This window comes from Nasonia vitripennis, chromosome 2 (assembly GCF_009193385.2).
Source record: "Nasonia vitripennis strain AsymCx chromosome 2, Nvit_psr_1.1, whole genome shotgun sequence".
NCBI classification, from domain to species: domain Eukaryota; kingdom Metazoa; phylum Arthropoda; class Insecta; order Hymenoptera; family Pteromalidae; genus Nasonia; species Nasonia vitripennis.
Window position 1 is genome coordinate 1535996 of NC_045758.1, and position 27155 is coordinate 1563150.

A 27155-nucleotide genomic window follows, 5' to 3' on the forward strand; every position below is an offset into this window, starting at 1 on the left:
TCATGCTCACCCGTCACTCCGCACACAATCAAGATATATTTATAGGATATAAAGAAAGCTTAAAAACTATCCAGTACTTTAAATTGTATATATACAAAGAGAAATAATTTATTTTACATACTTATACGCTACACATAAAAAATAAAAAACACAGTTAAGGTCTCGCCGAGGCTTAGTTTCGGTCGCATAATGTCTCGTCCTCGCGGTGGATAAACAACAAGCACCTCTTGCAATTAATTACAGCTTAGGGATAGAGCAGGATTACTTTCGCAAGACCTAGACGACGAAAGTAATTCTCCCGGAAAACAAATTGTGCATACAGCACTCTTCCTTCGATTCCGTATTACTGAATACGATTTCTCTTCTTGGGCGACAGGATCTTGAGCATACTGACTACCGGCGCCTCGAACGAGACCGATATCACGAACGACAGGATGTAGGAGGCCACCACTTGTCCGAAGAACGTGATCAGCTGCGAAGGGAAACGCAAGTCTCGGTTAGTTTTGTAAATTATATTTTTCTGCAAAATTGAGTTAATAATAACGTTTATATATTTTCGACTCACCATGCTGTCCTTGCCCAGGTGAAGCGGCGAGTCCATGTTCATAGCCGTCAACCTGATGACGATGGGGTGGACCAGGTACGCGCAGTAGGTCACTCGGCTGAACGGGTAGAGTATCGGTGCCGAGAGGATGTCGTTCACGTATCCTGAAACGCGAGAAGATCGATGTTATTCTCCGTCGCTTTCACCGAAACATATACGCGTTAAAACCCATGTGATTAATACCTCCGTAGCCGGTACTGCAGGCGACGACGATCCAGGCCAAGCTCAGAGCCCAGGCGCTGTGGCTGAGGGAAGAGTAGGCTGCTCCGGTAGCCGGTGAAAGCTCCGTCTCGTAGAGCCCGTACAGCAGACTCAGCAGACACGCCGTCGAGAGGAGCCATCCTATGAAGACAGTTGCCTGCGAAAGAGCGTGCGGGATTTTTAATTTTTTTTCGCGCCACGAAAGTTGTGAACAAAATTACGATATAACTTAGCGTCGGGCTGAAAAATACTCTTTAATTTCGCAGCAAGAAAATATTACGAGCCTCTCCCGCAATTGCAGTAATAGCACGCTACGGAGAGCCGCGCGCGGCGTAATACTGCCTCGGATTTCTTCGCCGACGACTGTTAGAGGAAAATACAACTTTTCTCTCTCTCTCTCTCTCGCTCTCTTTCTTGCCGAAATTTTAAGAGCCGATACATACATCTCGTGTGTAATTGCGTATGCAGGTTTAATTATGGAAAAATGCCGCGTGAAGAGTCATTATTCTAACTTGTGCAATAGAGCGCGCGGCGGGAGCGAAAAGCAGTTGACGTTAATACCAGAGGCCGTTGGTACGTGATAACTTTCATTTCGTTTTTCTTCCTGAAACTCCTCGACGACTCGCTCCGAGCTACGAACTCGTAATAACTGTCGGTACTAATATACTATAATCTCGAGGATTAGATCTCGATGAGCGTTTGTAATCGGATTAGCACTCACTTTGGACATCTTAATTTTGCAATCAGTCTTGAAGAGAAAATAACCGACAGCCATGCCAATGAGGTAGGGACCGAGCCGGGTCCAGGGCTTGTCGTAAATTTTGTCGAAGAGGGCCAGCGGGTCGTCGGTGTTGGGCATGTGGTTGTTCACGAGGGCGATGTAGCCGGTCGTGATCCACGAGCTGACCATCAGGGCGACCAGCGAGAAGGCCGCGATCTTGAAGTGATTCGTCGCGACGATCAAGATCACGGCGCCCACTATGTAGAACTGCGTGTCGTCGGCCACGTACCAGCTCCACAGCATGCACTGTTCGAGGAAGAGAACGAGAATTTTGAATCCGCCGAGAAATTGTTCCTCGGTTATACATTAGAGAGGGAAAGAAGAAATTACCATCTGATCGACCGGGTAGAGCGTGTTGATGTAGAGCAGGTTCCTCCACCAGTAGTTCTGGCAGTTCTCGTGGTCGGCGGTGGGCGGCTCGAAGACCGAGTTCGAGTGGAACCACTTCATGGAGATCTCGGTGATTCCCAGCACGAACATGTACGGCGCCGTCAGCCTGCAGAACCTGTAGCCCAGGAAGCCGAGGAACTTGAGGAAGCCGGCGACGAATCCTCTGGTGCCCTGGGTCAGCCTGTTCAGGTCGCCCTTGGCGTTGGTCCTGAAGTAGAGGAAGCTGACGAGCAGTCCGCCCATGAAGAAGAACGTGTCGACGCTGAAGGCGCCGTTCTGGATGGTCTGGAAGAGGAAGCGCTTCTCCACGATCTTCCGGTACTCCATGTTGTCCGAGTACTTGAAGACCACGATGCAGGTGTGGCCCAGGATGACCCAGGCCATGGAGATGGCGCGCAGACCGTGGATCGTGCTGATCGTGTCGCGGCCGACCTCGCCCTCGCAGATCACCCGGAAGTTCGCCCGGATCGAGAAGGACAGCAGCAGCTCCTCCCACACGTCTGCGTTAAATGTTCATTGTATAGTTAACGTAAGAATTTCATCAATTATAGAGGGCACGGAGTCGCGGGGCATACTTAGTTTCTGAAGATCCGGCGTGGGCGGCCGGAGGCTACCCTCGTGGTCGTTGTTGTTGTTGATCGGTGGCGAGGCGGTGACCTGCCCGGACTCGGCTACTGGAACAGGAATGTAGGCTCTACCTTGAGACGCTGTACGGGGAGGCAAGGATAGGAACAGAAAAACAAAACGAGTCAGCTACCGCACGCCTGGTCGTCGCCGTATCGTCGATTAACCATTATACTCTCTGTTAGTCATCGGTAGAGAAGAGAAGACTTTGTATAGTATAATACATGTAGCACAATCGGCTGCGGATACAGAGTTGAAAGACGGATGCTGAGCGTGAAATTTTTGCTGTTATTGTTATATACATCGCAGAGAGACTGAGAGAGAGAGAGAGAAAAATTTGCGTAGTAGCGTGTGTGGCAGTAAGTAGTGTACAAAGTCAGAAGATATAAGAGATAAAGTTGCGCACGACGTTGCAGTTTGCGTGTGTTCGAGTAAGCTTGACAGCAGGCGTGAAGGAGCGAAGGTTTTGCTTTCCTCGATGGACATTCGGTACATTAGACTGGAAGGTTGATAGCCTTGATAGTTACCGTTGTGGATCTTGCCGGTGGCCAACTGCTCGAGCTTCACGTGCTTCTCCAGGTCGTAGGACATGTTCTGCTTGCGGGCGATGCGCTTCGACAAGTAGACGTCGTAGCTCGTGCCGCCGATCAGCAGGAAGAGCACTACTGTGCTTACTCCGCTGTGCATGGAAGAGAGTACTTATTACGTAGAGTTTACAACAAGTGCAAATGTATAGAGACGTGCGAGAGAAGGCGTTACTCACAAGAGGATCCAGAAGACCTTGTCGGCGTACATGTCGTAGTAGTCGTGCTGGTCGCGGACCTTCTCGACGAAGGAGTACTTGCCGGCGTTATCGCTGGCGGCGAGCTTGGCGATGACGGCCACGTCAGCCGCGTGACAGGAGAACGGCAGACAGACTCCGAGGTGCAACAGCCTCGTCTGCAGCACGACATCGATGATTAAGAATAAAAATATATCGCGACGAGCGCAATTACACGCTGTAATTTAATTTAATTATTTTCCCTGATATTCATTGTAGTATAGAAAACACGCGAGCCACAGCCTGTCTTCGCTGTCTAGACCGGCGTCATAATCCCTCATTACAGCGCGACGCAATGCACATAATTATCGCCCCGGCAATCTAATCCCTCGCCGGAATGATTCGAGCAAAATTGACGTAATCTCATTGCGAGCTTCTTCTTTTTTTCTGGTTCAATGTCCTAATCATAATGCAACGAGTAACCAAAGTTTCAATTACCGCAGGTGCCAGGGTTCCGTTCACGGCGATCCTCATCATGAAGAATCCCAGGGGATAAGGCGGCCTGTCGTTGGCCCCCTCGGGAAGGACGATGCTCGAGGCGCCGCTGTGCCCGACGTTGGCTCGCTTCTTGTGCGGCTCGGCATTGAACTCTTCGGCCTCGCTGATCGATTCCGGAGACGACGACGACGACGACGACGACGACTTGCTGCTGGCGGCCTGGCCGATGAACTCGCACTCGGTAGCCGAGCCCACAAAGTACGAGTTGCCCCAGAAGAAGCCGTTCGTGTAGCGGCCCGAGGCATCGTCGACTGCAATCAGAGGTGAGGTATTTTTTTAGTCCTTCAGTATAATGGAAATCATCGCGGCGTATCGACTGTAGAATGCAGGTTTCACAATGGGCTTGGCAGTTATTTTTCTGTTTTCATCCTAGACGTCTTAACGGCTTAGGTGTTGCGCGCGGGATTGTCTATGATAATGAGAGAAATTTTGTGAAAAAGGCCGTGTCTTATACGGATGACAATGTCATGCGCGACGATCTTATGTAAATTTCAAATCGATGCAAATCGAACAAATACACGATCCTAAGCGCGGGATATTAATTTACACGGTAAGCACCAAAGAGGTCAAACCGCGGAGACTCGTGTTTTCCAAGCGTGAATCGTCCCGCGGATAACTGTCGCGTTAACCTTTTTATTCTCTTCTCCTCGAAACTCAGGTGTGGTCCCCGTCGCCACGTGAGAAAGCGGCTAATATTCGATGGGCGCCGATAAATTTCGTGCCCACACGCGTGACTAGCGTCGCAGGAAATATTACGCTCGTAAAGAGGATGAAATTAGAAATTGCGAACGACTTGGATCGTTGATCGCCGAGATAAATTACCGTAAAGTCTCGCTACTCATTTGACACGTTTAACGGTTTGTTACCGGGCTTAATGCCGTACATTTCTTCGATACGAATTTGCATACGAAAGCGGTATTATCCTGATGCCAAATTGAGATGTTCAAGATAGCGGATAACTGTTCCGCAATTGTTCTCGGTCATTTTACATCGCGATTAAAATCTGGCATACATCGAATGGGTAAAATAAACAGGGTCAGCGTCAAAATTACCATGAAAGAGTCGACGATCGGTTAACCGATTTCTTTCACCCACGACTGGCCGAATGTTATTCTCCGCGAAAAAAAAAAAAAACGTGCAAAAGCCAGCCGTTAACTTCCCACGCGAACACCTCGATACATATTCACGCATACCGATCTCTAGCCGGCGAACTTTCTCCGCGATCGAGGCGTTAGGCGTCAGCTTGTTTTATTCTAATTCGATCCGCTGCGGCAATAAAGAACCGGAAGCGTCGAGGAGGTGTCGTGTGACCAGAGTCTACATCTTCGCGACGGCGAAAGTGTTCTGCTGCGGTCATTATATGCGGAGAGACGGCCGGACGGGAGTCAAGTGGGTCAGCGACTGATGATGAGCCGCGAGAGCTGCACCGTCATTGAGCGTAAACGCTCGCGGAAGATTTTCGAATTGGGTACGCGCGAAGATGATTTTTTAACGATATTTGTTTTGATTTTTCGGCAAACGTAGGACTATCCTTGACACGCACAGGTTCGAAGTATGTGTGATAGTACCTACAACCAGCTCCTAGGACTGTTTGACGTCGATCCTCTTAATATTTGCTCCTCGTCGTACACCAGCGCAATAGCCGCGGTTCTCCAAAAAAGATTTTCGTCAACTGCGGTCGTGCGCCGACGAAAAAAAGACACAGCCGAGCGCAGCGATAAATCACTCGGAGGTAAAAAAATCGGTTACACTCGACGGGCGTGAAAATCCCGAACAAAAAGCCCTCGACGTAATTGCTCATCGACTCATTTTGCGCATACATTCGGTAATGCGCGCATTGATATTCCTTTCTTATGCGAGTACGCGGCTTTTCGAAACGTTAATTTTCTCCCGGCCGTCATACCGGTTGACATAACGATCGCGGCTGTACAGTCCATTCAGCCGACTCCCCTCGGGCTTTTTCAGCGGCGTAATGCGTAGGCATCGACTCCTTTGATTTTCGCCATTATCCGTACTGATGTAACTATACAGTGCGCAGTGACAATTATCGAAGCGCGGCCGTTGCGCCGTTATGTAAACGAAGTCACGCGTTTTATTTCGACTTACCGCGCTGCTGGATTTTTATCACGGTAAACGTTTACCCTTTGATCTTACCCATAAATATCCCTCCTATCGCGGCTCGTTTTTCAAACGAGTCTCTGACTAGCCCGTATAAGCTCGGACTGTCAAAAAATCCACACCCGTTGATTGACTCGCGTGTATATAGCTGCGATTGCGTGGGAAAGCGAAAAAGAATCCGAGGTTGTAAACGGCAGTGTGGCACCATAAACACACTACGTACGCGGCAGTCGAATAAGGAAATCGCGATTACGGTTGTAGCGCACTTTTATCGATATAAGCCAGGCGATAATTAAAGGTTACAGTGCATTTAATCTAGCAGACAGCAAAAGCGCGAACAAACGACGCGTCCAGTGTATAAGATAATACACTCGAGGAGGACCACTCGGCGGCGCCTCGAGAGATGAAGTAAGAACTTTCTATTCGGGAAGCGATCGTTATCTAATCTCTCTCTCTCTCTCTCTCGACTCGGCGCGCAGAGATTCGCATTTTTTCCCGTCCCGCATCGTCTGGACGCACAGTTCTCCGATTCACCGGAGAATTACAGTACATAGAGAGAAAGTATTATGTCAGCATATGCATGAGGCGTGTGCTCGCGCGGATTCTATTATAGGCGTCGGTGCGCGCGATTCGCGGATTACATTATGCCGTGGTAGAGAATTGACATTTGTATTGCGTAATGGCTGCGTGTGCGAGATTTATGCAATTCATTTGATTTATCGACTCGATACTCGCATTGCACTGCGCGGACGGGCTTTTTGTTCGCGGATAGCTATTTCCGTCGGTTTTAACGACGGATCGGCGCTTTTACGAGCCGAGAGATTGATTCGCTTTAACGATAGCCGTGTATACGAGTGTAAAATTGTCAAAGCTTCCTCATTATACAACGTCGACAGAAAAAAAAGCGAACTCGATTCATTGAAAATTCTTTCTTTGACGGAAAAAGATTGAAAAATTGGAAGATATACATATTTACTCGCGGGTACACGGCTATTCATGCGCGAGTGAAAGGTTAAATACGTGCTCGGACTGAAATGTGCTACTCTTTCATTTAATTTATGCGAGCGGGAGAGAAATCGGCCGGACAATGGGTTTTCGGCGCTGATGCTTTCGATGCCGTGCAGTCAAAGTCAAGTTCAATATCGCGGCTCGTCCGATTGTTCCGAATTTGTTGCTCTTCGATAAACGACGAGAAAGAAAAAAGTCGCAGCGCAGCAGCAGACACTTTGTCGGATCGTGACTTCTTCGGATGGCATAATGCAGTGTAAAGCGTATACACGAGCGCGCGTGAGAGCCGCGACCGGTTTATCTCGATGGGCCGATCGGATTATTGCGTCGACTATACGTCGGCCAGTTACGTTCACTGCCGAGGTTTTTCCCCCGAGTCTGGCTAAGTTCAGGGGCCTCTTGGCTAAGCTCGGTCAGCTCAAGGATTTCTCGGGGTGCTTGTGTAGGCTATATTTTCTGTATCGGACGTATAACATTTCGATTGAGCAAGTTGAATGAATGGCTGTGAGGTCATTATTATTTTTTTTTTTTTCGGCGAGAAATTTTTATACGTAACAGGGAGGTTATCGACACGGAATTATTTTCCTCGTCGCGGCCATCCCATCGGATTTCGTAGATTAGTTTATTGTAGATCAGTTTCCTTCGAAAACCCATTGGCAGAGAGCGAAATAAAAATCTCCCCAGCGACGCGCGACAATTGCGACAAGCGCCTGCAATTTCCCGGTGGCGATACAGTAATCGCGAAACGATCGGCCGCACGCATCGAATATCGCGAGGGACGTATGCGGCATGATAATAATGCGTTTGAAAATTTACGATCGGCGCATAATGATACGTATAGAAAGACACAGCGAATCGTCGCTTGCGCAAACGGCCGGAATTTTCTCTTTCTTCTTTGTCGTCGTCGTTGTTGTCGTTATTGCCACAATGCGCCTGCAAACCCTGATTTTATTCAAATTCCGATTCTCCGCGATTCTGGACACGAGCTGAACAGCTTTCTTCCACTTCCTCCGGGTGGACTTTTTGATATAGGAAAATTTTTGACGATTTCGCGCGGCTCGTAGAGAGAGAGACAGACGCTTGCTGAATCGGAGCGCGCGCCGGCATCACAGGGAAAGTGATTCGGAAAGAGAAAGGGGCTCTCTTTTGCATTCCCTTTCGTTTAGCACGATTAAGGCGTTTTAGGTCATTGATTTATGCGCCGCGCGGCAGACGAGCATCATATACAGCCTGGCCTTTGGCTCTCGTTAATAACCGCGGACTCGAGGAGCTTTTACTTTCGTTGTAATTTTACCCGTCGATGCAGCGTCTCTAATTCTGCCTCCTGCAAACGAATAATCAGCTGCGGCCGACCCCGAAAACGAAAGCAGCGATAGAAATATTTCTCTCTTCGGTTTTGAAACGCTGGGCACGTGGCCTTGGCCGTGTGTATAAAGTTTTCGTCGCCGCACTACGCATTGGTATATATGGTGAAAATTGGAGCGTTAATGAAAGGAGACGCTCGTTTTTACCTCTTATCCGGACCAGTCGGATGCTTATCTCGGTCCTTTTTTTCGAGAGCTATGCGGTTCTAGTTTTTTTTTTCTTCTCCGCGGACTTTCGAAAGTTCCGGCGAAATTCGACTTTACGCAATATTTCGGGGAGATCATAGCCGCTCGGGATACGGACCAGTTGATGCGGTTTCGCGGATTTTCGGCTCCGTGTGTCTCGAAAGTCTTAGGCCGCGCGCGCGCGAGCTAGAAAAATCGAGTTTACTGTAACGGCCCGACGAGCGAAAGCGCGATGCACAGATTTTACGACTGTCGATTGATCAGTCCGTAAATAATCATTACGCCTCGCTCGGGTATGCGCGAAGCTCGTTTAGCGTAATATTTACCGCGTGCCGGAGCATCGCGCGCGTGTGTGTGTATTTGTAAACGCGCGTGAAAGCCCGGTCTAATTGAATTTGTTGCTGTTGTTATTATAGCTACCGGCCATTACCCGCTGACTAATCGGAGCTTTATGCATATGATTCACGCGAATCTCCGGCCGTATCATTAATTATTCCGAGAATTAACCTTGTGGTTGATCTCGGATACACCAGACCATGGCGATTTATCGTATCTTTTTTTATACAGAAATACAACATGTCGCGCGAAACTCCTCTCAAGGACTCGAGCGAGATGAGACAAAAATGTCTGCGCAAGGCATTATGTCTCTCTTTCTCTCTCTCTCTCTCTCTCGGAGGCTAAATGACCGGCAGCGAAATTGTCGAAAGCAACATTGACCCACATGCTAATTGAGATCCGAGAATTTTTCTCGCCGGACAAAGACGCTCCCTTGCTTGTATGTATACAAGCGTTTTACGATTTCCATCTCGCGAAAAGGGTATACTCGATCGTCGATTAAAAAGTCGTCCTCCGCAGGTGATGCATCTCGAAACCTTGAATCTCTTTACGTGATATTCGTCGGGAGAGATGCATCGCTTGCCTCATCGATGATGCAGCTTTTCGCCCTCGTCTTTAAATAATAATTCATTGTTATTACAAGCCGCGTTCGCATTCCGATATGCCCCTCGCCGGTCGTTTTATTATCTCTCAACGGAGGATCAGCGCCGATCGGATGATGGACGCAGCCTCGTAAAACAAGACTGGAATACCTGGCTTTGCCTTTTCTTTCTCTGCGCAGTAGCTGATTTAATTGCTCCGCCGTGGCAGAAACGCGTTTACGCGAAACTCGACATGCAAATGTCTCTCTTTCTCGGAATTGGCGTGTGTATACACGTCGACCTGATTTTGTTTCGCGCACACACGTGTCCAGACAGCCGGTGAGAGTTGCTGCTCTATAATAGTCCAGAATGTCAAATGCTTTCTTGTCATCGACTTGGACGCCGCGGACTAATCAACGTACGTGTGTATTTGAATTTTACGAAAGTAAGAGATCCATCAAAATAAATCATCGTTATACTTTCTACACACAACGATAGCAACGATCCAGATCATCTCCACTTTTCGTACACCCCACACACACAGCACCGCGCGCTTTCTTCCAGGACGAAAGCGAGAGTGCAAAAACGTCGCTTTTACCTCTCCGCGCGGAAAAAAAAAACTCATAATTCTCAAAGCTGAGGAGAGAAACTCGCTGATCGCGCGCATACGTTTAGAGGCGCATTAGCCCGACATTCCATTGTGAGCGAGAGCTGTGTGTTCTTCTCTCTAATGCGGGATTTCGCGCGTATAATGTCTTTCTCCCTCGGCTACTCTCGCTGCCGTATTGTGCTTTTCGATTGTTGAATGAATATTGTTATGTAAAATTCAGAGTTATTGCCCCATTCGCCGCTTTATTATCGAACGCTCGTTACGTCAGCTGCGCACAGAGCGGCTAAATCCAGCCGGAATCCCTTTGGATGATAAAAATACGAGAGAACGTTTGGAAGATAATGAATTTACGTAAGGATTCGTTCGTCTCCGCGATAACGATCGTTTACTCGATTAATTAACCGCACTCGTAGCAGGGATGCGCTTTTTGCTGAAAGACACCGCGCGACCGAGGAATGCAACAACTCGCTCCTTTCATCTCTCCGCGTTTTCCGCCTACGAGAGATGACTTTCTATGACGAGCGAGTCGCGGATTGGAAAGCGTCTTCTTTTTGTCGAGCTCGGCGATTATACTATGCTATTGTGTGTGCATTATACTCGGTCATTGAATCCGCTATATCTCGACTGCCCGATTATGCTAATCGAAGGAGAAATCTCGCTCTCATTATTGCACGCATAGGGTCGAGGATTTTAAAAAGCCATTTCCAAATTGAATTTTCGCGCCGCAATAAGGACGAATCGCGCAAAAAGCGCCAATTTTCCCCTATCGTAAACCGCGTGAAAGTAAGAAGGAATTTCGACAGGCCTGAAATTAGTTATGTGTATATTTTTAAGAGAGTTTAACCGCGCGCACGCCATGGCTTTTTAGTTTTCTCTATTTTAAATTTATGCCCAGCTGATCGACGCCGCTCTCGGCCGTGGATTACGTAAAAGGCTTTTGGCTACTTTTTTATCGGGTCAGTCGGAGCACAATGAACGATAGAAAAGCCACTGCGTCGACCTGCATAACCGCGCGTTACTCAACGTAAAGAGTCTCCTCCTCTTCCTTGTGCAACGTCAGTCGCGATATATATATATATATATATATATATATATATATATATATATATATATATATATATATATATATATATATATATATAATTGCAGGACATCGATACGGATTTTCCCGAGTCGAGCTTTCGGATGGAGCGAACGGCAGAGTCTATATTGCCGCCCTATGCCGTAACTTTCTAACGCGAGCCGTTCAATTAGCGTCGCCGCCGCGGAGAAAGCGATCACGGCACGGAGAATATGGGTATAGAGCGTAAGTAATGCTCGATGCATGTAACGCCGTGAAAATAACGAAGGCTGCTGTTACATCTCGCTTATGACCCGGTTTTCAGCTGCACACGCGGCTCTTCCGTCAGGCTCTTCTTCTGCTTCGTATTAAAAATCTTCCGCGTCCGCCCTTCCGTCTTGCGCAAGCCTCGCGTGCCATATCGACTCTTTACACGCATTGCCCAACCGCATCAATCGTCTCTCTCTCGGCGCATCGGCATTTCTTTATAAATATGAAAAATCCGTGTCAAGGTCTCGTGGGTGCGCCGCGGCGATGTGTGCACGAAAAGGAGAAATATTACAAGCGGACGAAAGTGTCAGGATATGCAGACGCGCGCCTTTCTCTTTTTTCCCATATTCTCGGGAAGCGATGATGCGCGAGAGACGCCAACGAGGAGGTTTTTCGTTTCTCGTATGAGCGCGCGCGAAGCAAACGCGATACAAGTTTACGGCGGGAGTTAAGAGAATAAGCTTCGTTATGGATAATTTTAGGGTCATTAAAGCAAATTTACGAGTATGTTTATTCGTTCGCGTTTTTTCCTTCTGCAGATCTCTAACGCACATAGTCGTTAGAGGATTTTTAATAAAATTTGATATCGTAAGACATATAGCGGGCAATCCCCTCGTGATGAATTACGAAATTTTAGAGTTTTATCGAATTCTCAATCAATGAAGAAAAACGCGAATCTATAAAAATGAAGGCTCGCGGTCAATGCCACATTCAGCACGGTCTGCTCGCTCGCCGCTCCGAGAAACGGGTTCCCCACGAGGATATGCACGTGCGCTGCTCAGGTTGTAACCCAAATTTCGCGACGCCCGATCGATTTTTCCTCGTATGACGTAACGAGAGGGTGCAGAGCTCTCTCTCTCTCTCTCTCTCTACATCGAGAATCGTCCTTTCACGAAATCCTCGTCTACCGATTGCGCAAGCGTTGCGAGATATCGATACAATAATTTTCTCGACGAACATTGTCAATCGCCGCGCAATTATACGCATCGCGCGATATTGAGATTCGCGCGTAAAATATTCCAACTCATTACACGCGCTTGTGGTGCCCCAACGGGGATCATCATGTTCATCATCATTCGAGGCGTGATTGACGCGACGTTAATTTTTCAATCTCCAACAATAAAGCAGAGCCTATCAACACGCATCTCGTCAACGACATATCGTTATATTGCGCAATCCTGCGAGCGCGTATGCGTATAAACATTAAAGTATCCGGCCAGGTTGCGCAACAATGTGAATCCTTAGAAAAAACTAGCCGTGCGTCTTGCGTCTTTGTAGTTCAAGTGTAGCAGGTGCTGGTCGGCGCCGGTAAAAAGTGAAACTCGGACGCACGATGAAAGTGCGACACGGCTGCCGGCGGCGATCCCACGGCTCAAGAACCAGGCACTATGCGATCGACTCGGCTAAGCAAGCGTGCAGGCTTTGTTGTGCACGAATTTTTTCTTAGACTCACGATTTACGATGCATATTCGCACGCACAGTGATATCAGGATATAAAATAAAGCGGCGTGTCGTCCGCGAGCCCATCGTAAATCGAGAAAACTTTTACGTCCCGAAGAATGCAAGCGCAGCGACGTAAGTCCAATGAGGTAATTCAAGCATTCTAAGCGCTCGCATCGATGCCACAGCCGAACCGATACCCAACCCCCGTTACGAGCTGCGCTGCACAAACGCACTTTTATACTCTCGTATAATTAGCCACGCGCGTTCGAGCGCCGATTTCGTCAGGCTTTTTACACCAGCTACGACCTAGCAAAACCTCCCCTCTTACATAAAGAGACGAGGGATAATAATCGGCCTTTTTGGAAAAATCGCGCAATTGTGCGCCGCACTATGTCTACGGCTGACCTATGCGGCAACGGATATTACACGGCGCGCGTATGTGCTGCAGTAATAGAAGACGTAAATTATGGCATGGCTTTATGTAAAGCCGTTTGATGGACGCGTGCCGCTGTGTTATGGTTTGTTTTGCCGTTGTGTAAGTTGATTTGTACAGCGAGCAAACTAAACAATACGTGCACGGACGTATCGTTATCGAACGGATTCGTCGCCGAAAGAATCCAGCTCGTGTTTACAGCGTATAAATTAATTACTCCATTTCAATTTTTCAAGCGCTTCGAATATTTTCCTACGGCGCAGGATCAAGACCGGAGCGCTCTGTCGCACTTAGCGCCATATAACTTTCCGGTTTTCATCGCGAGTACAAGCAGCCGGCGGAATGTCGGCTTTTTACACGCGTTATTTTCACCGCGCCGCGATCACCCGACATCGCACGCGTTGCGCACTCGCGAAATCCGCAACCTTGAGAAGGGCACGCCTATTGTTGTTATTTTTCGAAGACAAAAAAAAAAAAAAAGAAAATAACGCCTCGGTGGGCAGATCGCGTAACAGGTGACGTTTTCGCACTTTCTATTGGTACACAGCCGGCGCGTTTCGCAACGTCTTTCGAACGTCCAATATTTGACGAAGAAGAAGCGAGAGAGAAAGAGAGAGATAACGGGCCTCGGATCTTTTTGGGAACGACGACGTGTGCTTGCACTTTCTATGGACTTTCGAAGCGATTTTGACTTTTTTCCCGACGGCCTGCCCGTCCGTAGTTTATCGTTATACTTTTTTCTTCAGCGGCTGAATTACGCGAGTGCTTTGTGCACCGCGCTTTCACTCGCGCGCGCGCGCGCGCGCTTCGCTAAAAACGCTCATCTCGTTTTCTAAATTCGCGTATTACGTAGTTTTCACTTTTATAGAGATGCGACGAATCGAACTTTCTCCGCGGCGATTAGGGCGAAAAAAAAAAAAAAACTCACCCTTGAGCGCCCAGAGCTCCTGTCGCCTCAGTCCCTCGATGTAGCGACTGACGTCCCTCTCGCACTCCTGGTTGAGGGGGAACTTGCCCTCCTGCCAGTTCCTCGCGAGGTTCCTCGCGCTGAAGATGTCGAGGGCTTCGGTGAGCGTCGTCCAGTTGCTCGAGCGCTCTTCCGGCGTCCTCGAGGGATTCGCGGCTGCGTCGCCGTCCTTGGCCGGCTCGCTCGAGTCTATCGTCGGCACGATGGACTGTAGCCGCACCGATGCCTCGCTGTCGCAAGATATCCTGCCGATCGTCGCCAGCAGAAGCAGCGAGACGCACAGTAGCGAACGCATCGTGTCGATGTTATATTTTTCTTCGCTTGTTCTTCTTTTCTTCTCTCGGCTGCGGTTGCTTGCGGGGGTTGTCGGTTAGTCAGCGAAGGGCTTGGATTCGGCGATCGGTGGGTTCACCACGGCATCATCGCGTATCAGGTCGACGTGCTCCTTTTCATCCTTCCCTGCACTTGAGAGTTCGCGAGTGTGGTCTAGGAAAAATCGGGCTCACTCGGCAGCTCGCAGCAGCCGCTACTACCGATCTCGACAGTCATCACTCAAACTTGCTCGCTCTGCTGTCTCTCGCACTTTTCTTCGCTTCCAGAGACCTACCCGAGGACGATGTACCTTTCTCCGCTCGATCGCTATACACTTGGCTCTTCACTTGCGCAAGCCGCGCTTCCAGGCAATCTCGAAGATCGCTGAGTCGAAGCTGCCACTGCGACGACTGCTCTTCGAGAAGTGATTTCGCCCGCGTGCGACGTGGGCCCCCCCGAGACAGAGACTCGAGCCGCTACGCCGACACCGACGCCGCTCTTGGCTGTGGAAGATAGTAGGGGAAAAAAGGAGCGCGCGCGCACACCGGTGAAAACGCTAAAAACGTGTGGGTAGGATACGCTGGGCCTTTCTCCCTCTCTCTATCTCTGCCGGTGCTGGACTTTATTCGGACTCTCCCTGTCACGATCTCGATGGTGAAAGACCACGTGGGCAGTGCACTTCCGAGCAAGGGATAACGCGGGAGACTGTGCTGGAGGGTGAATTTCCAGAAACTTGAAAAAAAAAAGATAACGATGTTCGAGGCGTACCTGCTCTTAACCTTTAAACGCAGCTCTCGAGAGACTCGATAATCGCGCGAGCTCGTTAGAATCCTCTTTTTTTGCGACCCTTTCAACGACGATTTCCAAACGCTCTTCTCCGCGACCTTCGGGCTCGGTACACGATGACAGTCGGTGATGGGAGACGAAAAATGCGACGTGTCATCGGTCCCCGAGACTCAACCTTGGCTCTGGCGAAAAGCGTAAAAATCGGCGTCGCTATGGTTTAAAAGGCTGCGCGTTCACGCAACAGCCGTGTCACTTAATCGATTTAACTTTCCGAGCCGAGTGAAAAAAATGTTCCCGGTATCGTCGCGGGATCTATCGACGTCGCGTCATACTTTCACCCGTACATCCGCAGCGCCGCGTACGTCCACCCATATCAATTTCTAATCGAACGGCAGCTCACGATCGCTTATAATTCAATTAGCAGTGTCGCCATCGGTTATTGTTGTCCGACTCGCGCGCGACTCACGTAGGCAAATAAAAAGCGCGCAACAAGTCTAACACTGTACAGCTGGTGCGTCGCGGGAGAGAAAATTGCTTTCCTTATATATATATATATATACTTGGGTTAATATTGGTCTCGACTGAAATGCTGTTTCTGCGTTGTTCCGTTCTGGAATGATGGGAACCGGAGATTAAGCGAGATGATTTTTTGCGATGGACGGCTTTCGATTTACTCTTGGACGTTGTTTTTCGCTTCTATCGGATCAACAAGCTTTCGAATAACGCATTAAATAAGCAATACAACTGCTCTAATCCTCGCGTAATATCATCCATCCCCATCAGAGAGTGCAACGCGTCACTTATTTGTTAAGCAATGCATTGCATATCCGTCTGGGGCTTACAGCACATTAAATTGTCCGGAAATTTTCCCTCCGCTCTCCGCACTGACACCTGCTCGTTTCGAGCTATCCCACTCGGCCTATAACTACCACTTCCTCGTTCTGAGCTCCGGTGTATAAACAACCGAATTCTCGATACCGAATATCGCGTGAAAAGCGATTATTCGCAGACACTCGCGGGGAAAGCCTCTCTATCCAAACAATGACCGCGACTCGGTTACATAAAGGCACTGCAGCGGCGCAAACCGCCGCGGCGAGCGTTATCTATTAAAATGATGCAACAGTATATGCGTACAGCAGGAGGAAAGTATAAGCGAAAGAAGGTTTCCAGGTTAATCGAGAAAGCCGCCGCCGATCCTATACACGCGATCGCCGATGCGGAATAAGCCTTTGTGACTCTATATAGAGTTTAGCACACATGCGCGAGGAGAGTTACGTCAGTTACGTAAGGCCGGCATTCGTTAGAATCCTTTTGCATAATATCTTAATCGGCCGGCGTGATTCATTACGCTCTCTCTCTCTCTCTCTCTCGCTTTCGTCGTCTGCCCCGTGTTTTCCGGGATAGCTCCTTTCTCCGCGCTGCTGCAGCTTATACACTCCTGCAAGTCATCGCACGCGATTTTTTACATAGTTACGCGCGCGAAAATCGACTCCTGTTCCGCAGCGTCTGGAATATCATGTTTTCTGCGACGGTTTCTGCCGCGTTAATTTGCATATCGGGCGAGATTTCGCGATGCGCAGATTTTTGGGGACTGTATACGCTTCGAAGGCTCGTTATCGGCTATCTAGCGGGAGAGATTTTCTAGAAACAAATATATTTACGTAAAAGAGAGATGTAACGAGTCTGGGAATTACACGAGTACGCGCTGCAGTAACCCGCTGTTACACGCGCGTTATGCAAAGACTCTTCGCGCCGATATAGGTGGCAGATGTGAAACTGTAGCAAATAATTAAAGATCCATAGTAAGTCCTTCTGGAAGTTTTACATTGTTCTCCCGCTGTAATGCCACAGCACACAATCGGACGTCGCAAATGATCGACTAATGTCCAGTAAGCTTTCAGCCGTAATGCCTGGCATTAACCAAGTTTACCAAGAGCCGCGCCGTAACGCTCTCGCTCTCGATGTGAAATCGAAGAGCGCCCGAGTCGAAAAGGCAAAAAAGGCCCTGTAATCAAACTCCACTTTGTGTATGGTAGGATCAGCTGACGAAAAATGATCGAGCCTGAGGTGAAACAGTATATAGTGTCTTACGCAAATTCGACGGAATTGGCGAAAAAGCTCATCGCTCAATGTCGGCGTACGAAGCGCATACACGTACACAGAGGATAACATTCGAATCCTTGACGGATACGTCCGGTAGGTATGTAATAAGCGGGTGGCGCGTCAGTTGTCGCTATATAGAAGCACGCGAGCGTCGTTTTCTGCGCGGATATACAGGTACACAGCAGCGCCTTTCGAAACTCGGCTGCGTATATAAATGTCGTGCGCGATAGATATCGGTGAAATTTCGACTCTCGTCTGTGACGAGGCCTGTGTTTAGGCGCATGCGAAATTCGAGTATTACAAGGTGGACGCTTATTTTCGTTGGGAAACGGCACGCCGGTTGATAGCACTTTTTATTTTCGGTTATGTATAGCGGCTATTACATTCAGATTTGGCTGGTTTCGCCGTAAAATGTTTTCCAAGGTCAGTGACTTCTTTAATGATCGACGATGAGCTTTAGAAATAATTGCAAACGATTGAATCAGCCTTGGCATCTTTTTAAAAAAATAGATTTGCCCAAGATATAAAACTTTCGTCGAACAGCAGCAGCAGCAGCAGCAGCAGCAGCAGAAACGTCCTCATACACACCGACATCGCATTATTCCCGCGCATAACTACTAGACCGCACGCAGACAGACACGGCTATTATCGGATGCTCGGTCGTGCTGAAATTCGTTTTCTCGCGGTTCGCTCTCGGCTCTATCCTCGTGACTACTGCATCCAGTGCGATGTAATTGTTTCTGGAAACGTCGCGTATTAGCGGCGGCAAGTTTCAATTTCACTGCACTACTGCGCCGACGAGAAGAGAGAAATTGCCTTCGCCAATTTCGACACTCGACTTTAATACGCGGCCGCCTCTTTCACTTAGCGTTGTGTGCAGTATACGCGCGGATTTTAAGCATCTCTGCGCAATCGAAATGGGATGGAGTTTTTTTGGGAGAGAAAACTAGAGCTGTAAACACGCGAACTTTCTCGGCTCTGCCGCTGTTGTTGTTGTGGTGCCAGATCGTGTTCTGGTCTGGCTTTTGTGCAGCGTCATCGCCTCTTGCAGGAGTCTATCAGCTGTGTAGTTATTTACAAGAACGTTAACTTAATTAATGGTCGGATGAATGTGGATAACGAAAGCGCTGGAGCTGAGAGCGGTTCGTCTGTTCCGTGCAAATTGGCCCATTTCAGCGGTGAATTTTCTTATCCTCGGCGCGCGTATGTCGCTTGAAAGTAGACACAACGGAAAGGATTACGAGTTTAACCGAGCTCGGAGAAATTATAAAACCATCGTTCTATCGAGCTTCCTCGTACTGGCTCATCTTGATTTTCGTAATCCCGCGCAGCCAGAGGTCAGAGATTCGGTTATTTTTAACAAGTTTTTAAATATTCTCTTATATGAAATTCCATTATAGAGTTTAGCGGGCACGTGTAGTTTCCGCGCTGTAAATTTCGGAGACGCTTGAATATTCAGCGAGCGCGACACTGCGTACCGATTTATTAATCAGCCGAGAAATTCCTCAGCTCCGACAAGTTTTTCTCAAACGCTTATATATATATATAGCCGTCGTCGATCATCGGCATAATACCTCTTTATCCAGCCATCCGAATGTGCAAATCAAACCCAAACGATCGATTAGCTAATTATGCCATCGGTAATTAGCATTTCCCTTCGCAAACACTCAAATTACCAGCGTATACGTATAACTGACCCGTGACCCACACGCTTTCGAGCAACGCCATAGTGCGCAGCAGCGTACTGATCAAGGTGAGCGAATCAACTCGCCTGGGTTTGGGTTTAATTTGCCGCGAGTATTACCCAATATCGTCAAGGTCGAGCGGATGCCGTTTGAGAATTTCGGCTCTGCTCCTTTCGACGTGATTCAGCAGTATATACTCGGGTATTATGAGAGCGACGGATGTAATATCGTTAGATGATCGAGAAATCGGATTGCGATATGGGTAGAGGAACGATCGGGGATTTATTTTTAGTTATGAGGTTTATCATTTTATGACGAGATTCGGACAGCAGGTGGCGTTGTATCGCCGTGCGAAGTTTAGTATCGCGTTATCGAGTGTTGATACGCGATGAATACCGATAATTCAGCCGGTTATCGGTTTTCAATGCTCTTTTTCTTTTTTTAATATTCCGGTTTCGCAAGCTTCTCGTGTTTTGAAATATTATTTAAATAACATTTTTACGATAAAAATCACTCAGTCCCGGAATTATCCTTGTAATCCTGTCGACTCCTCGACCTCGTATCGGTATTGCAGCGTTCCTGCATATATCCTTTTCGTTTATCAATCGATTTCGTCACACCGCATAAAACAAAAGAATAAAACAACCACCAGCTGCAACCTGACCTGAACTACCCACGATACCCATAAATGATTCAAAGGGGTCGCATCGATCGATTCCAGTAAATTGGCAAAAAACTAGCACAGACGGTGCTCTTGACACGATAATTCCCATTATATATATTCTTGGATAAAAAAGAACTCAACGTTTATCGATCTCTCGGCAAACAATAGAAAATCCTCGTATAGGATAACGATCCGTCACCTGCGTGGAAAAAGTAGGTAAACTCCAGTAGACGAGATGCTAATCCCAGTCGATTAATTAAACAAAGTCTCGAGCTCTTTAAGGCGAAGACTCGCGCGCGAGAGCAAAATGAATCTTCCGCGATAATAATCTGCGAGCGCGCGAGTAACCTGTCATTAGAGCGCATGGAAATCGTCGCGCGATTCTCCTCGCTTTTCTCTTTCTCTTCCCTTGTCGTCTATGGCGGATTGTGCAGTCGTTGGCTTAGTTGGGTGACTGCAAAACTTTCATCGTCGCGAGTCTGGATCGTAATAGTCTCGAAAGGGGACAAGTGACATTGTTATAGAAGCTTCGTTACGCTTCTTCTGTTGCCTCAGGTGGAGCAATCGAAGATAAGAATTTTTCAGCGTGATAAGAGTGGCGGGTTTTTTGTGCTGAAGAAATTGTCGAATATTCGAACGATTATAATTCGGCCCATGAGAATCTTTTTCCTCAGTCGTAGATCACCGGGGATTTGTGATCAAACAGCTGGTTTATTAGCACTTGTACGTTTAAGCGGCTAAGGTCGACTTCTCTTGATCTCTATCGCGTCGAAAAATATTGTCGCGAGATCTGTTGAAAATGCCGATATAAAATCGTAACCGCTGACTCAGACGGTATATTGTCCGCTTTATTTACCAATTTAATTATACTGCGTTCAACATATCGGTTAAAACGTTCAGAGCTACTGGCAAAAAGAGTATAATCGAGCGTTTCTTTTACGACTGCAATTAATTTCAAGCCTGAATAAGCGCCCAGAGATAACAAGGAAAAAAATACTGCACTTGAGCCGTTTTACTTTAATTTCGAGTTTTACACGAACGCGATACAATCAACCTGTATCTGATAAGTCTATAATCAGACAACGCGGATGAGTTACTCGACGCATCGCTTCGTAATCAATCAGCCGTCCGTTTGAATTTTGAACGACATTTGACACTAGAAGGAACGAAAAAATCTCGACCCACGTCTCAACACGCGGCATATCCGATTTTCCTCAATAATATTCAAAAGGAAACGAGGCCAGGCACTTTTGCTCTCGCGCAAGATGTGCGGCTGCCTCAAGGGGTGAAAGATCGCGAATCGCGAGGTCGACGTCGAACACAGGGCCGCAGAGAATCGAGTGAACGTCGAGATTTACAGAATCACCGATATAAAGGCCAAGAACGCTGTCGCGCATGCTTTTGACACCGATTTTCCTTTTTGCGAGATCTTTGAATTCGACGATTAGTCGAGCATGAGCAAACCCTTTTTCGTAAAATCGCATTTGCATCATTCAGTTGCCGCGAGAACTATAGTTTTGTTTGATTTATTTCGGGAAGCTGTGAATGAATCCTCACTTTTCATCCTCCTAAATCATTGTTTATATTTCACCTCGACCTTGAAGCTAGCCCAAATAGCGACGGTCCATTGAAATTACAATAAAAATGTTCTCAATCTCACGACGAAAAGTAAGTAGTAGGAAGCGCACAAAGGGCACAGCAAGCATTCGATCGAAATCTCTCGCTGATCGCGTAAGCCTCGAGTCACCAGCTCCGATTCCGCTACTTCCAAAAACTTTCTCTGACGCTTCGATGCGCCGCAAACGTAGAATCATCGCTTCTCATTACGTGTGAATTTGGTGATAAAGAGCAGTGCAGCGTAATGCTCATGCATGTACGGCGCAGTTACGTGTGCCCCTCGTATGGTCAGCACCTCAACAATCGCGGCTTACGCGACTAATTTCCTTTTCGCGTCTAACTCCTATATTTCCCTTTTGATTAATTCATTACCTCGTACTTTTTACGGGACTTTTGCATGACTGTGTACGAATTGCGATTGTTGTGCGCTAATAAGTCCGACCACATGCGGTGGTTACTTATACGTATTATGTAAATAACGAGGAAGGAAAACGCGTAATTTTTTGCGATGCAAAACTTCGTTTTCACTCGAATTTTTGTATTTTTAGAGCTGACAAAACGAAACCGCATCATGCTCCGGTCGACGAAAAAACTACCGCATCGTTAAACGGGGGGAGATGCTGTTACGTGAACTTGAAAACAAGAATCACCGACGCGCACAAAACGAATGATAATTTTTCACTTTGCCACCGGGAACAACATCTTCACCGCAATAGATCAAAGTCACCGCCGTCGAATCTCTTTTCCATAATGCCTCTGTATAGGAACCCGCCGCGACGAGTGTTTCAAAGTTCCGCGCGGCGCGAATTCTCGGCTTTCACATCCTCGCTCTCGTTAAGCGCATCCGCGCGAGATAAGCCTCGATCTCGATAAAGCGCTCCGATGTTGCTCTATCCGTGCCGGCTAGAAAGTCCCGTAATTTATGAACTCTCGTTTATTTGAACTGCCCTCGCGATGTGCGGCCATACACGTGAAAAGCACAAAGATCTACGAAGCTGAATCACGATTGTTCTGCGTCTGCTTTGAAATATCGCTGTAGAGGCGCTTTTCTTTTTTTTTTTTGGTTATTAACGTCGACTTGATTTGTGTATATCGCAGGAGATAGCTTTATCAATAACAACGGCTGTACAATGAGATCAGGTTCCGTTTCTTCAGCCGCATTGAGCTGCGAGGCACCGGCGTAACGAATCGGGCATTTAGAACTTAATCGGAGCTAATTGACTGTCGACTGTCGCGGAATCGCGCAAAGAGCGAGAACGAGCGAGAAACCGGTTCGCCAGTATACACTTCCGTATGCACGTGCGTCAGTGAGTAAACAAATGCTCGAAAATAGTGAGCGTTGTATACCAACTTGGTGCACATCTCAATTATTGCTGATCTATTTTGATGAAAAAATTCAACAACTTGATACACTGTAGTTGTAACGTTCAGCGATGAGGTTTAGAAGACCCAAAAATAACGATTAAAACTCTAACTAGGCCGCGACAATCTGCAAAGATTTTTTATGGAAAAATAAGGCGCCGTAATAACATAAAATTTGCATGATTCAACGGATATTATTATAGTGCATAGCCTCGTATCACAATTATTTAATGTAAGAATGACTTCACGCAATAGTTACATAAACTGTTCATCAAGGAAGTCGCGCAGAAAGAGAAACCGATTATTAAATCATCAAAGATAAATACTGCTATAATGTAGTGCTAGAATGCTCATAAAGACCAAGTCAGCGTAGCGATTACTCGTAGAATCGACGTTTCCAGTTAATATAACTAGATTCCTTTTGCTAAATCAAAATCACCCGATGAGTATAAACCCCAGAAATTAGCGATTTTCGTGATTACGTACATAGCGATAACTTCACCCTTCACAAAAGCTGCCCGAAGTTCTGGCCAACCTATTTTTGCGGGTTTTTCCGTCCTCTTCAAGGCTATATAGGTAAGATTCACGAGAAAACGTGCCAAGGTACCCTAATCGCCCGATTAGTGAACCCCAAGAAACACGCGATTTGGAGCCTCAGGGTCGGGCCAATACTTCGCCCCTTAGCAGGAACTGGCGGTGGTACAGACACAGACCTATCTGATTTTGCGTGTTTTTCCGTCCTCTTTAACCCTATGTAGGTTAGATGAACGAGAAAACGTGCAAACGTATCGAGAACGCCCGACAAGTGACACCCAGAATTCAGCGAATTTTGGGGTCCGATACTAGGCGATATTTCGACTATTAGCAGCAACTGCCCGAACTTCTAGCCTACCTATTTTTGTGCATTTTTTAACCCTCTTCAAGACTATGTAGGTTAGATTCACGAGAAAACGTACCAAAGTACCCAAATCACCCGATAAGGGTACTCCAGCAATCAGCGATTTTTTTGTTACTGTATACGAGGTGATACTTTGGTTAATAGCAGGGTCTGCTCTGGGACTTATTCGGTTAGGGTATCAAAATCTCCTGTCAACTTAACGTAAATATTGATCGACCCCAGTCTCCATTTTCTCAGTTGACTGATCATCGTGGTTTACGTGACTTTTGGAGAATATAAATTGCGCAACGCTCATTATTCGTTAAGTAAGATTTGGCGCGCTATATGTTACGTCCACGCATGTGTAATGATTGCGGTAGTAATCCGCGATGTTACGAGGAAGAAAATGGCCACACAGCGCAGCGACACAGTCCGTCTGATGTGATCGATAATAAATCGATAAAAAAAATCTCGTTCATTTTTACATTTTATCGGATAGTCGGGAAAAATGTATGATGAATTTACGACTATGGTTTTAGCGTGTAATGCGTATAAATTCATTTTGTAATTCAAGTGTTTATTGTGTGAATTTTGGGCGCGTTACGTTTGAAAGGATTTTCTTATTATTCTTTCGTTATAATACTCGAAGCGCCAAAATTGTCTGCAACCGATCCAACCGTCATTTTTACTGCGGTACACGACTTGTTTATTTCTATCCTGTTATTTGCTAAATTAACTTGTTACAGTTTACATGCATATACGGGATAATTGGCCTTAGGTTATAAGTTTTTTAATTTTTGACGTTCGATATAATCAAACTCATATGGGGAACGTCCGCGAGGATCAACTCCATAATCTTATGAAGCGATGATTTCATCGGGCGCTAAGTTCATTTCGTTCGCGTATTCACATCTCTCCTACGTTTTTGCAGGCCCATTACTTGCGTCATTTGGATCCATTGCCGGTAACGACGAACATCAACTCTCTCGCTTTCTACAGGAAACTACGGAGACACGCGTGCTTTTTTCGCGACGATTTTGTTGTATTTTATGTTATTCAAACTAACACTGCCAGTCTGCTGCTAAAAAATTCGATTCTGGCATATTTCGGATTTTTTTTTTTTTTACATTCACAATACGTTACTCGGTCTTCCTATCTGACGCGCTTGGAGCGCAGGTTCGAAGGAAAGCGTAGCCTGCCGCCATATGCAGCGGAAAAGCGTCGCTTGCTTTTCTCCCGTGGAAACGGTGCAAGTCAAGGACTTGGCCCGAAAAACCTTCCAAAATCGGCTGAGATAACAATGCTCCGTCTCCGCCAGAGGCGCTGCCAAGCATGGTGGCGACTATTCCCAAGGCATTACAGATTCTCGCTCTGTCAAGTCGCAAGTGGTGCCGCATAATACACGCGGAATCTCGTAAGGTGGCCAAAATCGGAACTATCCCATTATATGCAGCTGTGACGTTGCACGCGAGTTTTTTCACTTCCAAGCTGTCAAGACGTTGCATCTCGTGGATCGTGTCGTTTATCCGAATAAACCCGTTTTCTTGTACATCCGATGACAATTTTGCTTCTTACTGCGCAAACCGAAAAACCTCGTTAAGTTAAGAGCCCAGAAGTGCATAACGCATCCAATAAGTGTCAAAATAATCAGTCCAGCGCGAGCACTGCACTCTCTCTCTCTCTCTCTCTATCTCTCGGAAATATGTGTTCAACCAATGCAAAGTGCGCAGTTCTGAAGGACGAAGGGCCAAAAGAGAAGATCGACGAGTTGAAGACTTCGATGAGGTACTAATATACGCTTATATTTCTAATCGAAATTGGTGCACCGTTTAGTTCTTCAAAAATTATAAATATTATGAAGATAAGAAAAGGCGAGTTTTTCAATGAATTTCTTATTTTACAATTTTTATGGTCGTCGAATCGATAGAAAGCTCAAATTAGATATGCAAGATGACGAGAAACAGGAGTTTTATCGGGGAATGCTGGACACGATCGACGTGCTCATGTCGGAATTGGGATTGGAAATGAACGAGGAACCAGAGAGCGATCCGGCCCAGCTGCAGAGTGGCGCTCCTTGCACCGACGAGCGAGCTGGGCCGTCAAGTCCCAAGATGAGCGATGAGCTTTCCCGGCAACCGGATCCGGTAATTAGTCCGGCCCAGCCGCAGAGTGACGGTGAACATCCCAGGCCGAGTGATGCGCCCCCCACCGAACAGCTTGCTCCGTCGAGTCCAAAGAAGTGCAAGCTTGAGCCAAGAGAGGTCCAGGTGCCTGGCGCTGCTAATCGGAAAAGTGAGTCGTTGGGTTATTTTTATTTGTTGATTAATTAATTTATTTATTTTATTATTCGATTTTTCCTGTATTCAAATCGGGTCTAAGATCGTTTGTATGATAAATAAATAAATGAACACTCTCTTCAAATGATTGAGTCTACAAATTTATGTTGCTCCTTGTAGAAGCTCGAGTGAGCGAAACTCAAGCATAGGCCCGTCTGTAGTCCCTCAATATGAGCGACATTATTCCGCCAATTAAAAGCACTCATTTCTCTCGCCAAGGGAAGCCAGCAGTGAGGGAACAGCAGCCGGAGAAGCGCGAGCTCATCCGTCGACAGTTGCTGTTGATGGCGCACTCGCGGTACTGTCAGCGCCGGGTTGAAGGCGACCAGTGCAGCATACCCTCTTGCATAATCATGAAGAAGGTGCTGAACCACACGGCGAACTGCCCGGATAGCGAGAGCAGCTCGACTCACCGGATCAGCGAGCACTATAAGCGCTGCGCGCGGAACTACTGTTCGGTCTGCCCACCGATCAAGGAGTTTGAGAAAAAGTTGGCCTCGGTTCGCACAGGAGGTGAGTTTTGTTTAATTTTCTAGTCAAATTCAGTCTCAGAAAATGTCTATAGGCTAACGATCTTATTGCAGCTGCCAAACCGAGCTCGAGCACACACCCGCCAAGAGAAGTAAAATGGTGACGTCGTTAAGATCCATCCGATTTTAGAAAATATGAATCGTAAGTTATTTTTTTTTTATTATACCTTGTCGCGCTATTTTATAAACAAGCTTTTTTCTTACATTTCCAGAGGAGGCACGTTAGAGCGCGAAGAACGAGAATTTCAAAGTTAGCCGCGGCAACTTTTGGTTTAACGCTGAGTTCACCAAGCTATCGACATTACCTACTTTTTGTATTTTATCTGAATAAATATATATATATCGTTTTGAGTTAACAGTTTAAAAGGATTATCGTTCTGATATGAATTCTAATACAAATATCATCATCTCATGTGAAACTACCGATCGGCCATTATCTATTAACGCTGAATCAGCCAGCGAAGCAGAGTTACGCGCATGAGAATGCATAATTCGTCATTTTCCGCGTATCTCGCGCCAGTACAGCTGCAACTTATACACATGTATCATCGGTTCACTGACCGATTTTCCTTCCTTTGTTACGTATCTA

General features: G+C 47.0%; 2 protein-coding genes across 7 annotated transcripts; one reads left to right on the top strand and one right to left on the bottom strand.

The window, feature by feature from the left end:
• Positions 1-74: 74 nt before the first annotated feature.
• On the bottom strand, positions 75-15854 carry LOC100121401 (O-acyltransferase like protein). 3 transcript variants are annotated; one of them, XM_016984077.2, is made up of 10 exons: positions 14256-15854; positions 3859-4169; positions 3364-3539; positions 3128-3279; positions 2552-2683; positions 1917-2476; positions 1527-1832; positions 788-962; positions 566-708; positions 75-472 (listed from the first exon to the last, which is right to left on the bottom strand). In XM_016984077.2, exons 1-10 carry the CDS (start codon positions 14587-14589, stop codon positions 344-346), a joined length of 2418 nt encoding a protein of 805 aa, XP_016839566.1. In that variant the 5' UTR covers positions 14590-15854; the 3' UTR covers positions 75-343. The 3 variants fall into 3 exon arrangements, with proteins under 3 accessions (XP_016839566.1, XP_008216527.1, XP_008216526.1); XM_008218305.3 differs by having other exon boundaries at positions 91-472; positions 2552-2647; XM_008218304.3 differs by having other exon boundaries at positions 91-472; positions 2552-2650.
• On the top strand, positions 4073-26932 carry LOC100680172 (histone acetyltransferase p300-like). Of its 4 annotated transcripts, none has more exons than XM_008218300.3 (6): positions 4073-4181; positions 24632-25485; positions 25628-25992; positions 26256-26549; positions 26621-26708; positions 26779-26932. In XM_008218300.3, the coding sequence occupies exons 2-5, from the start codon at positions 25403-25405 to the stop codon at positions 26668-26670; spliced, it is 792 nt and encodes a 263-aa protein (XP_008216522.1). In that variant the 5' UTR covers positions 4073-4181; positions 24632-25402; the 3' UTR covers positions 26671-26708; positions 26779-26932. The 4 variants fall into 4 exon arrangements, 3 of the variants coding, with proteins under 3 accessions (XP_008216522.1, XP_008216523.1, XP_016839570.1); XM_008218301.3 differs by having other exon boundaries at positions 4076-4181; positions 25352-25485; XM_016984081.2 differs by lacking the exon at positions 4073-4181 and having other exon boundaries at positions 16110-25485.
• Positions 26933-27155: the final 223 nt, after the last annotated feature.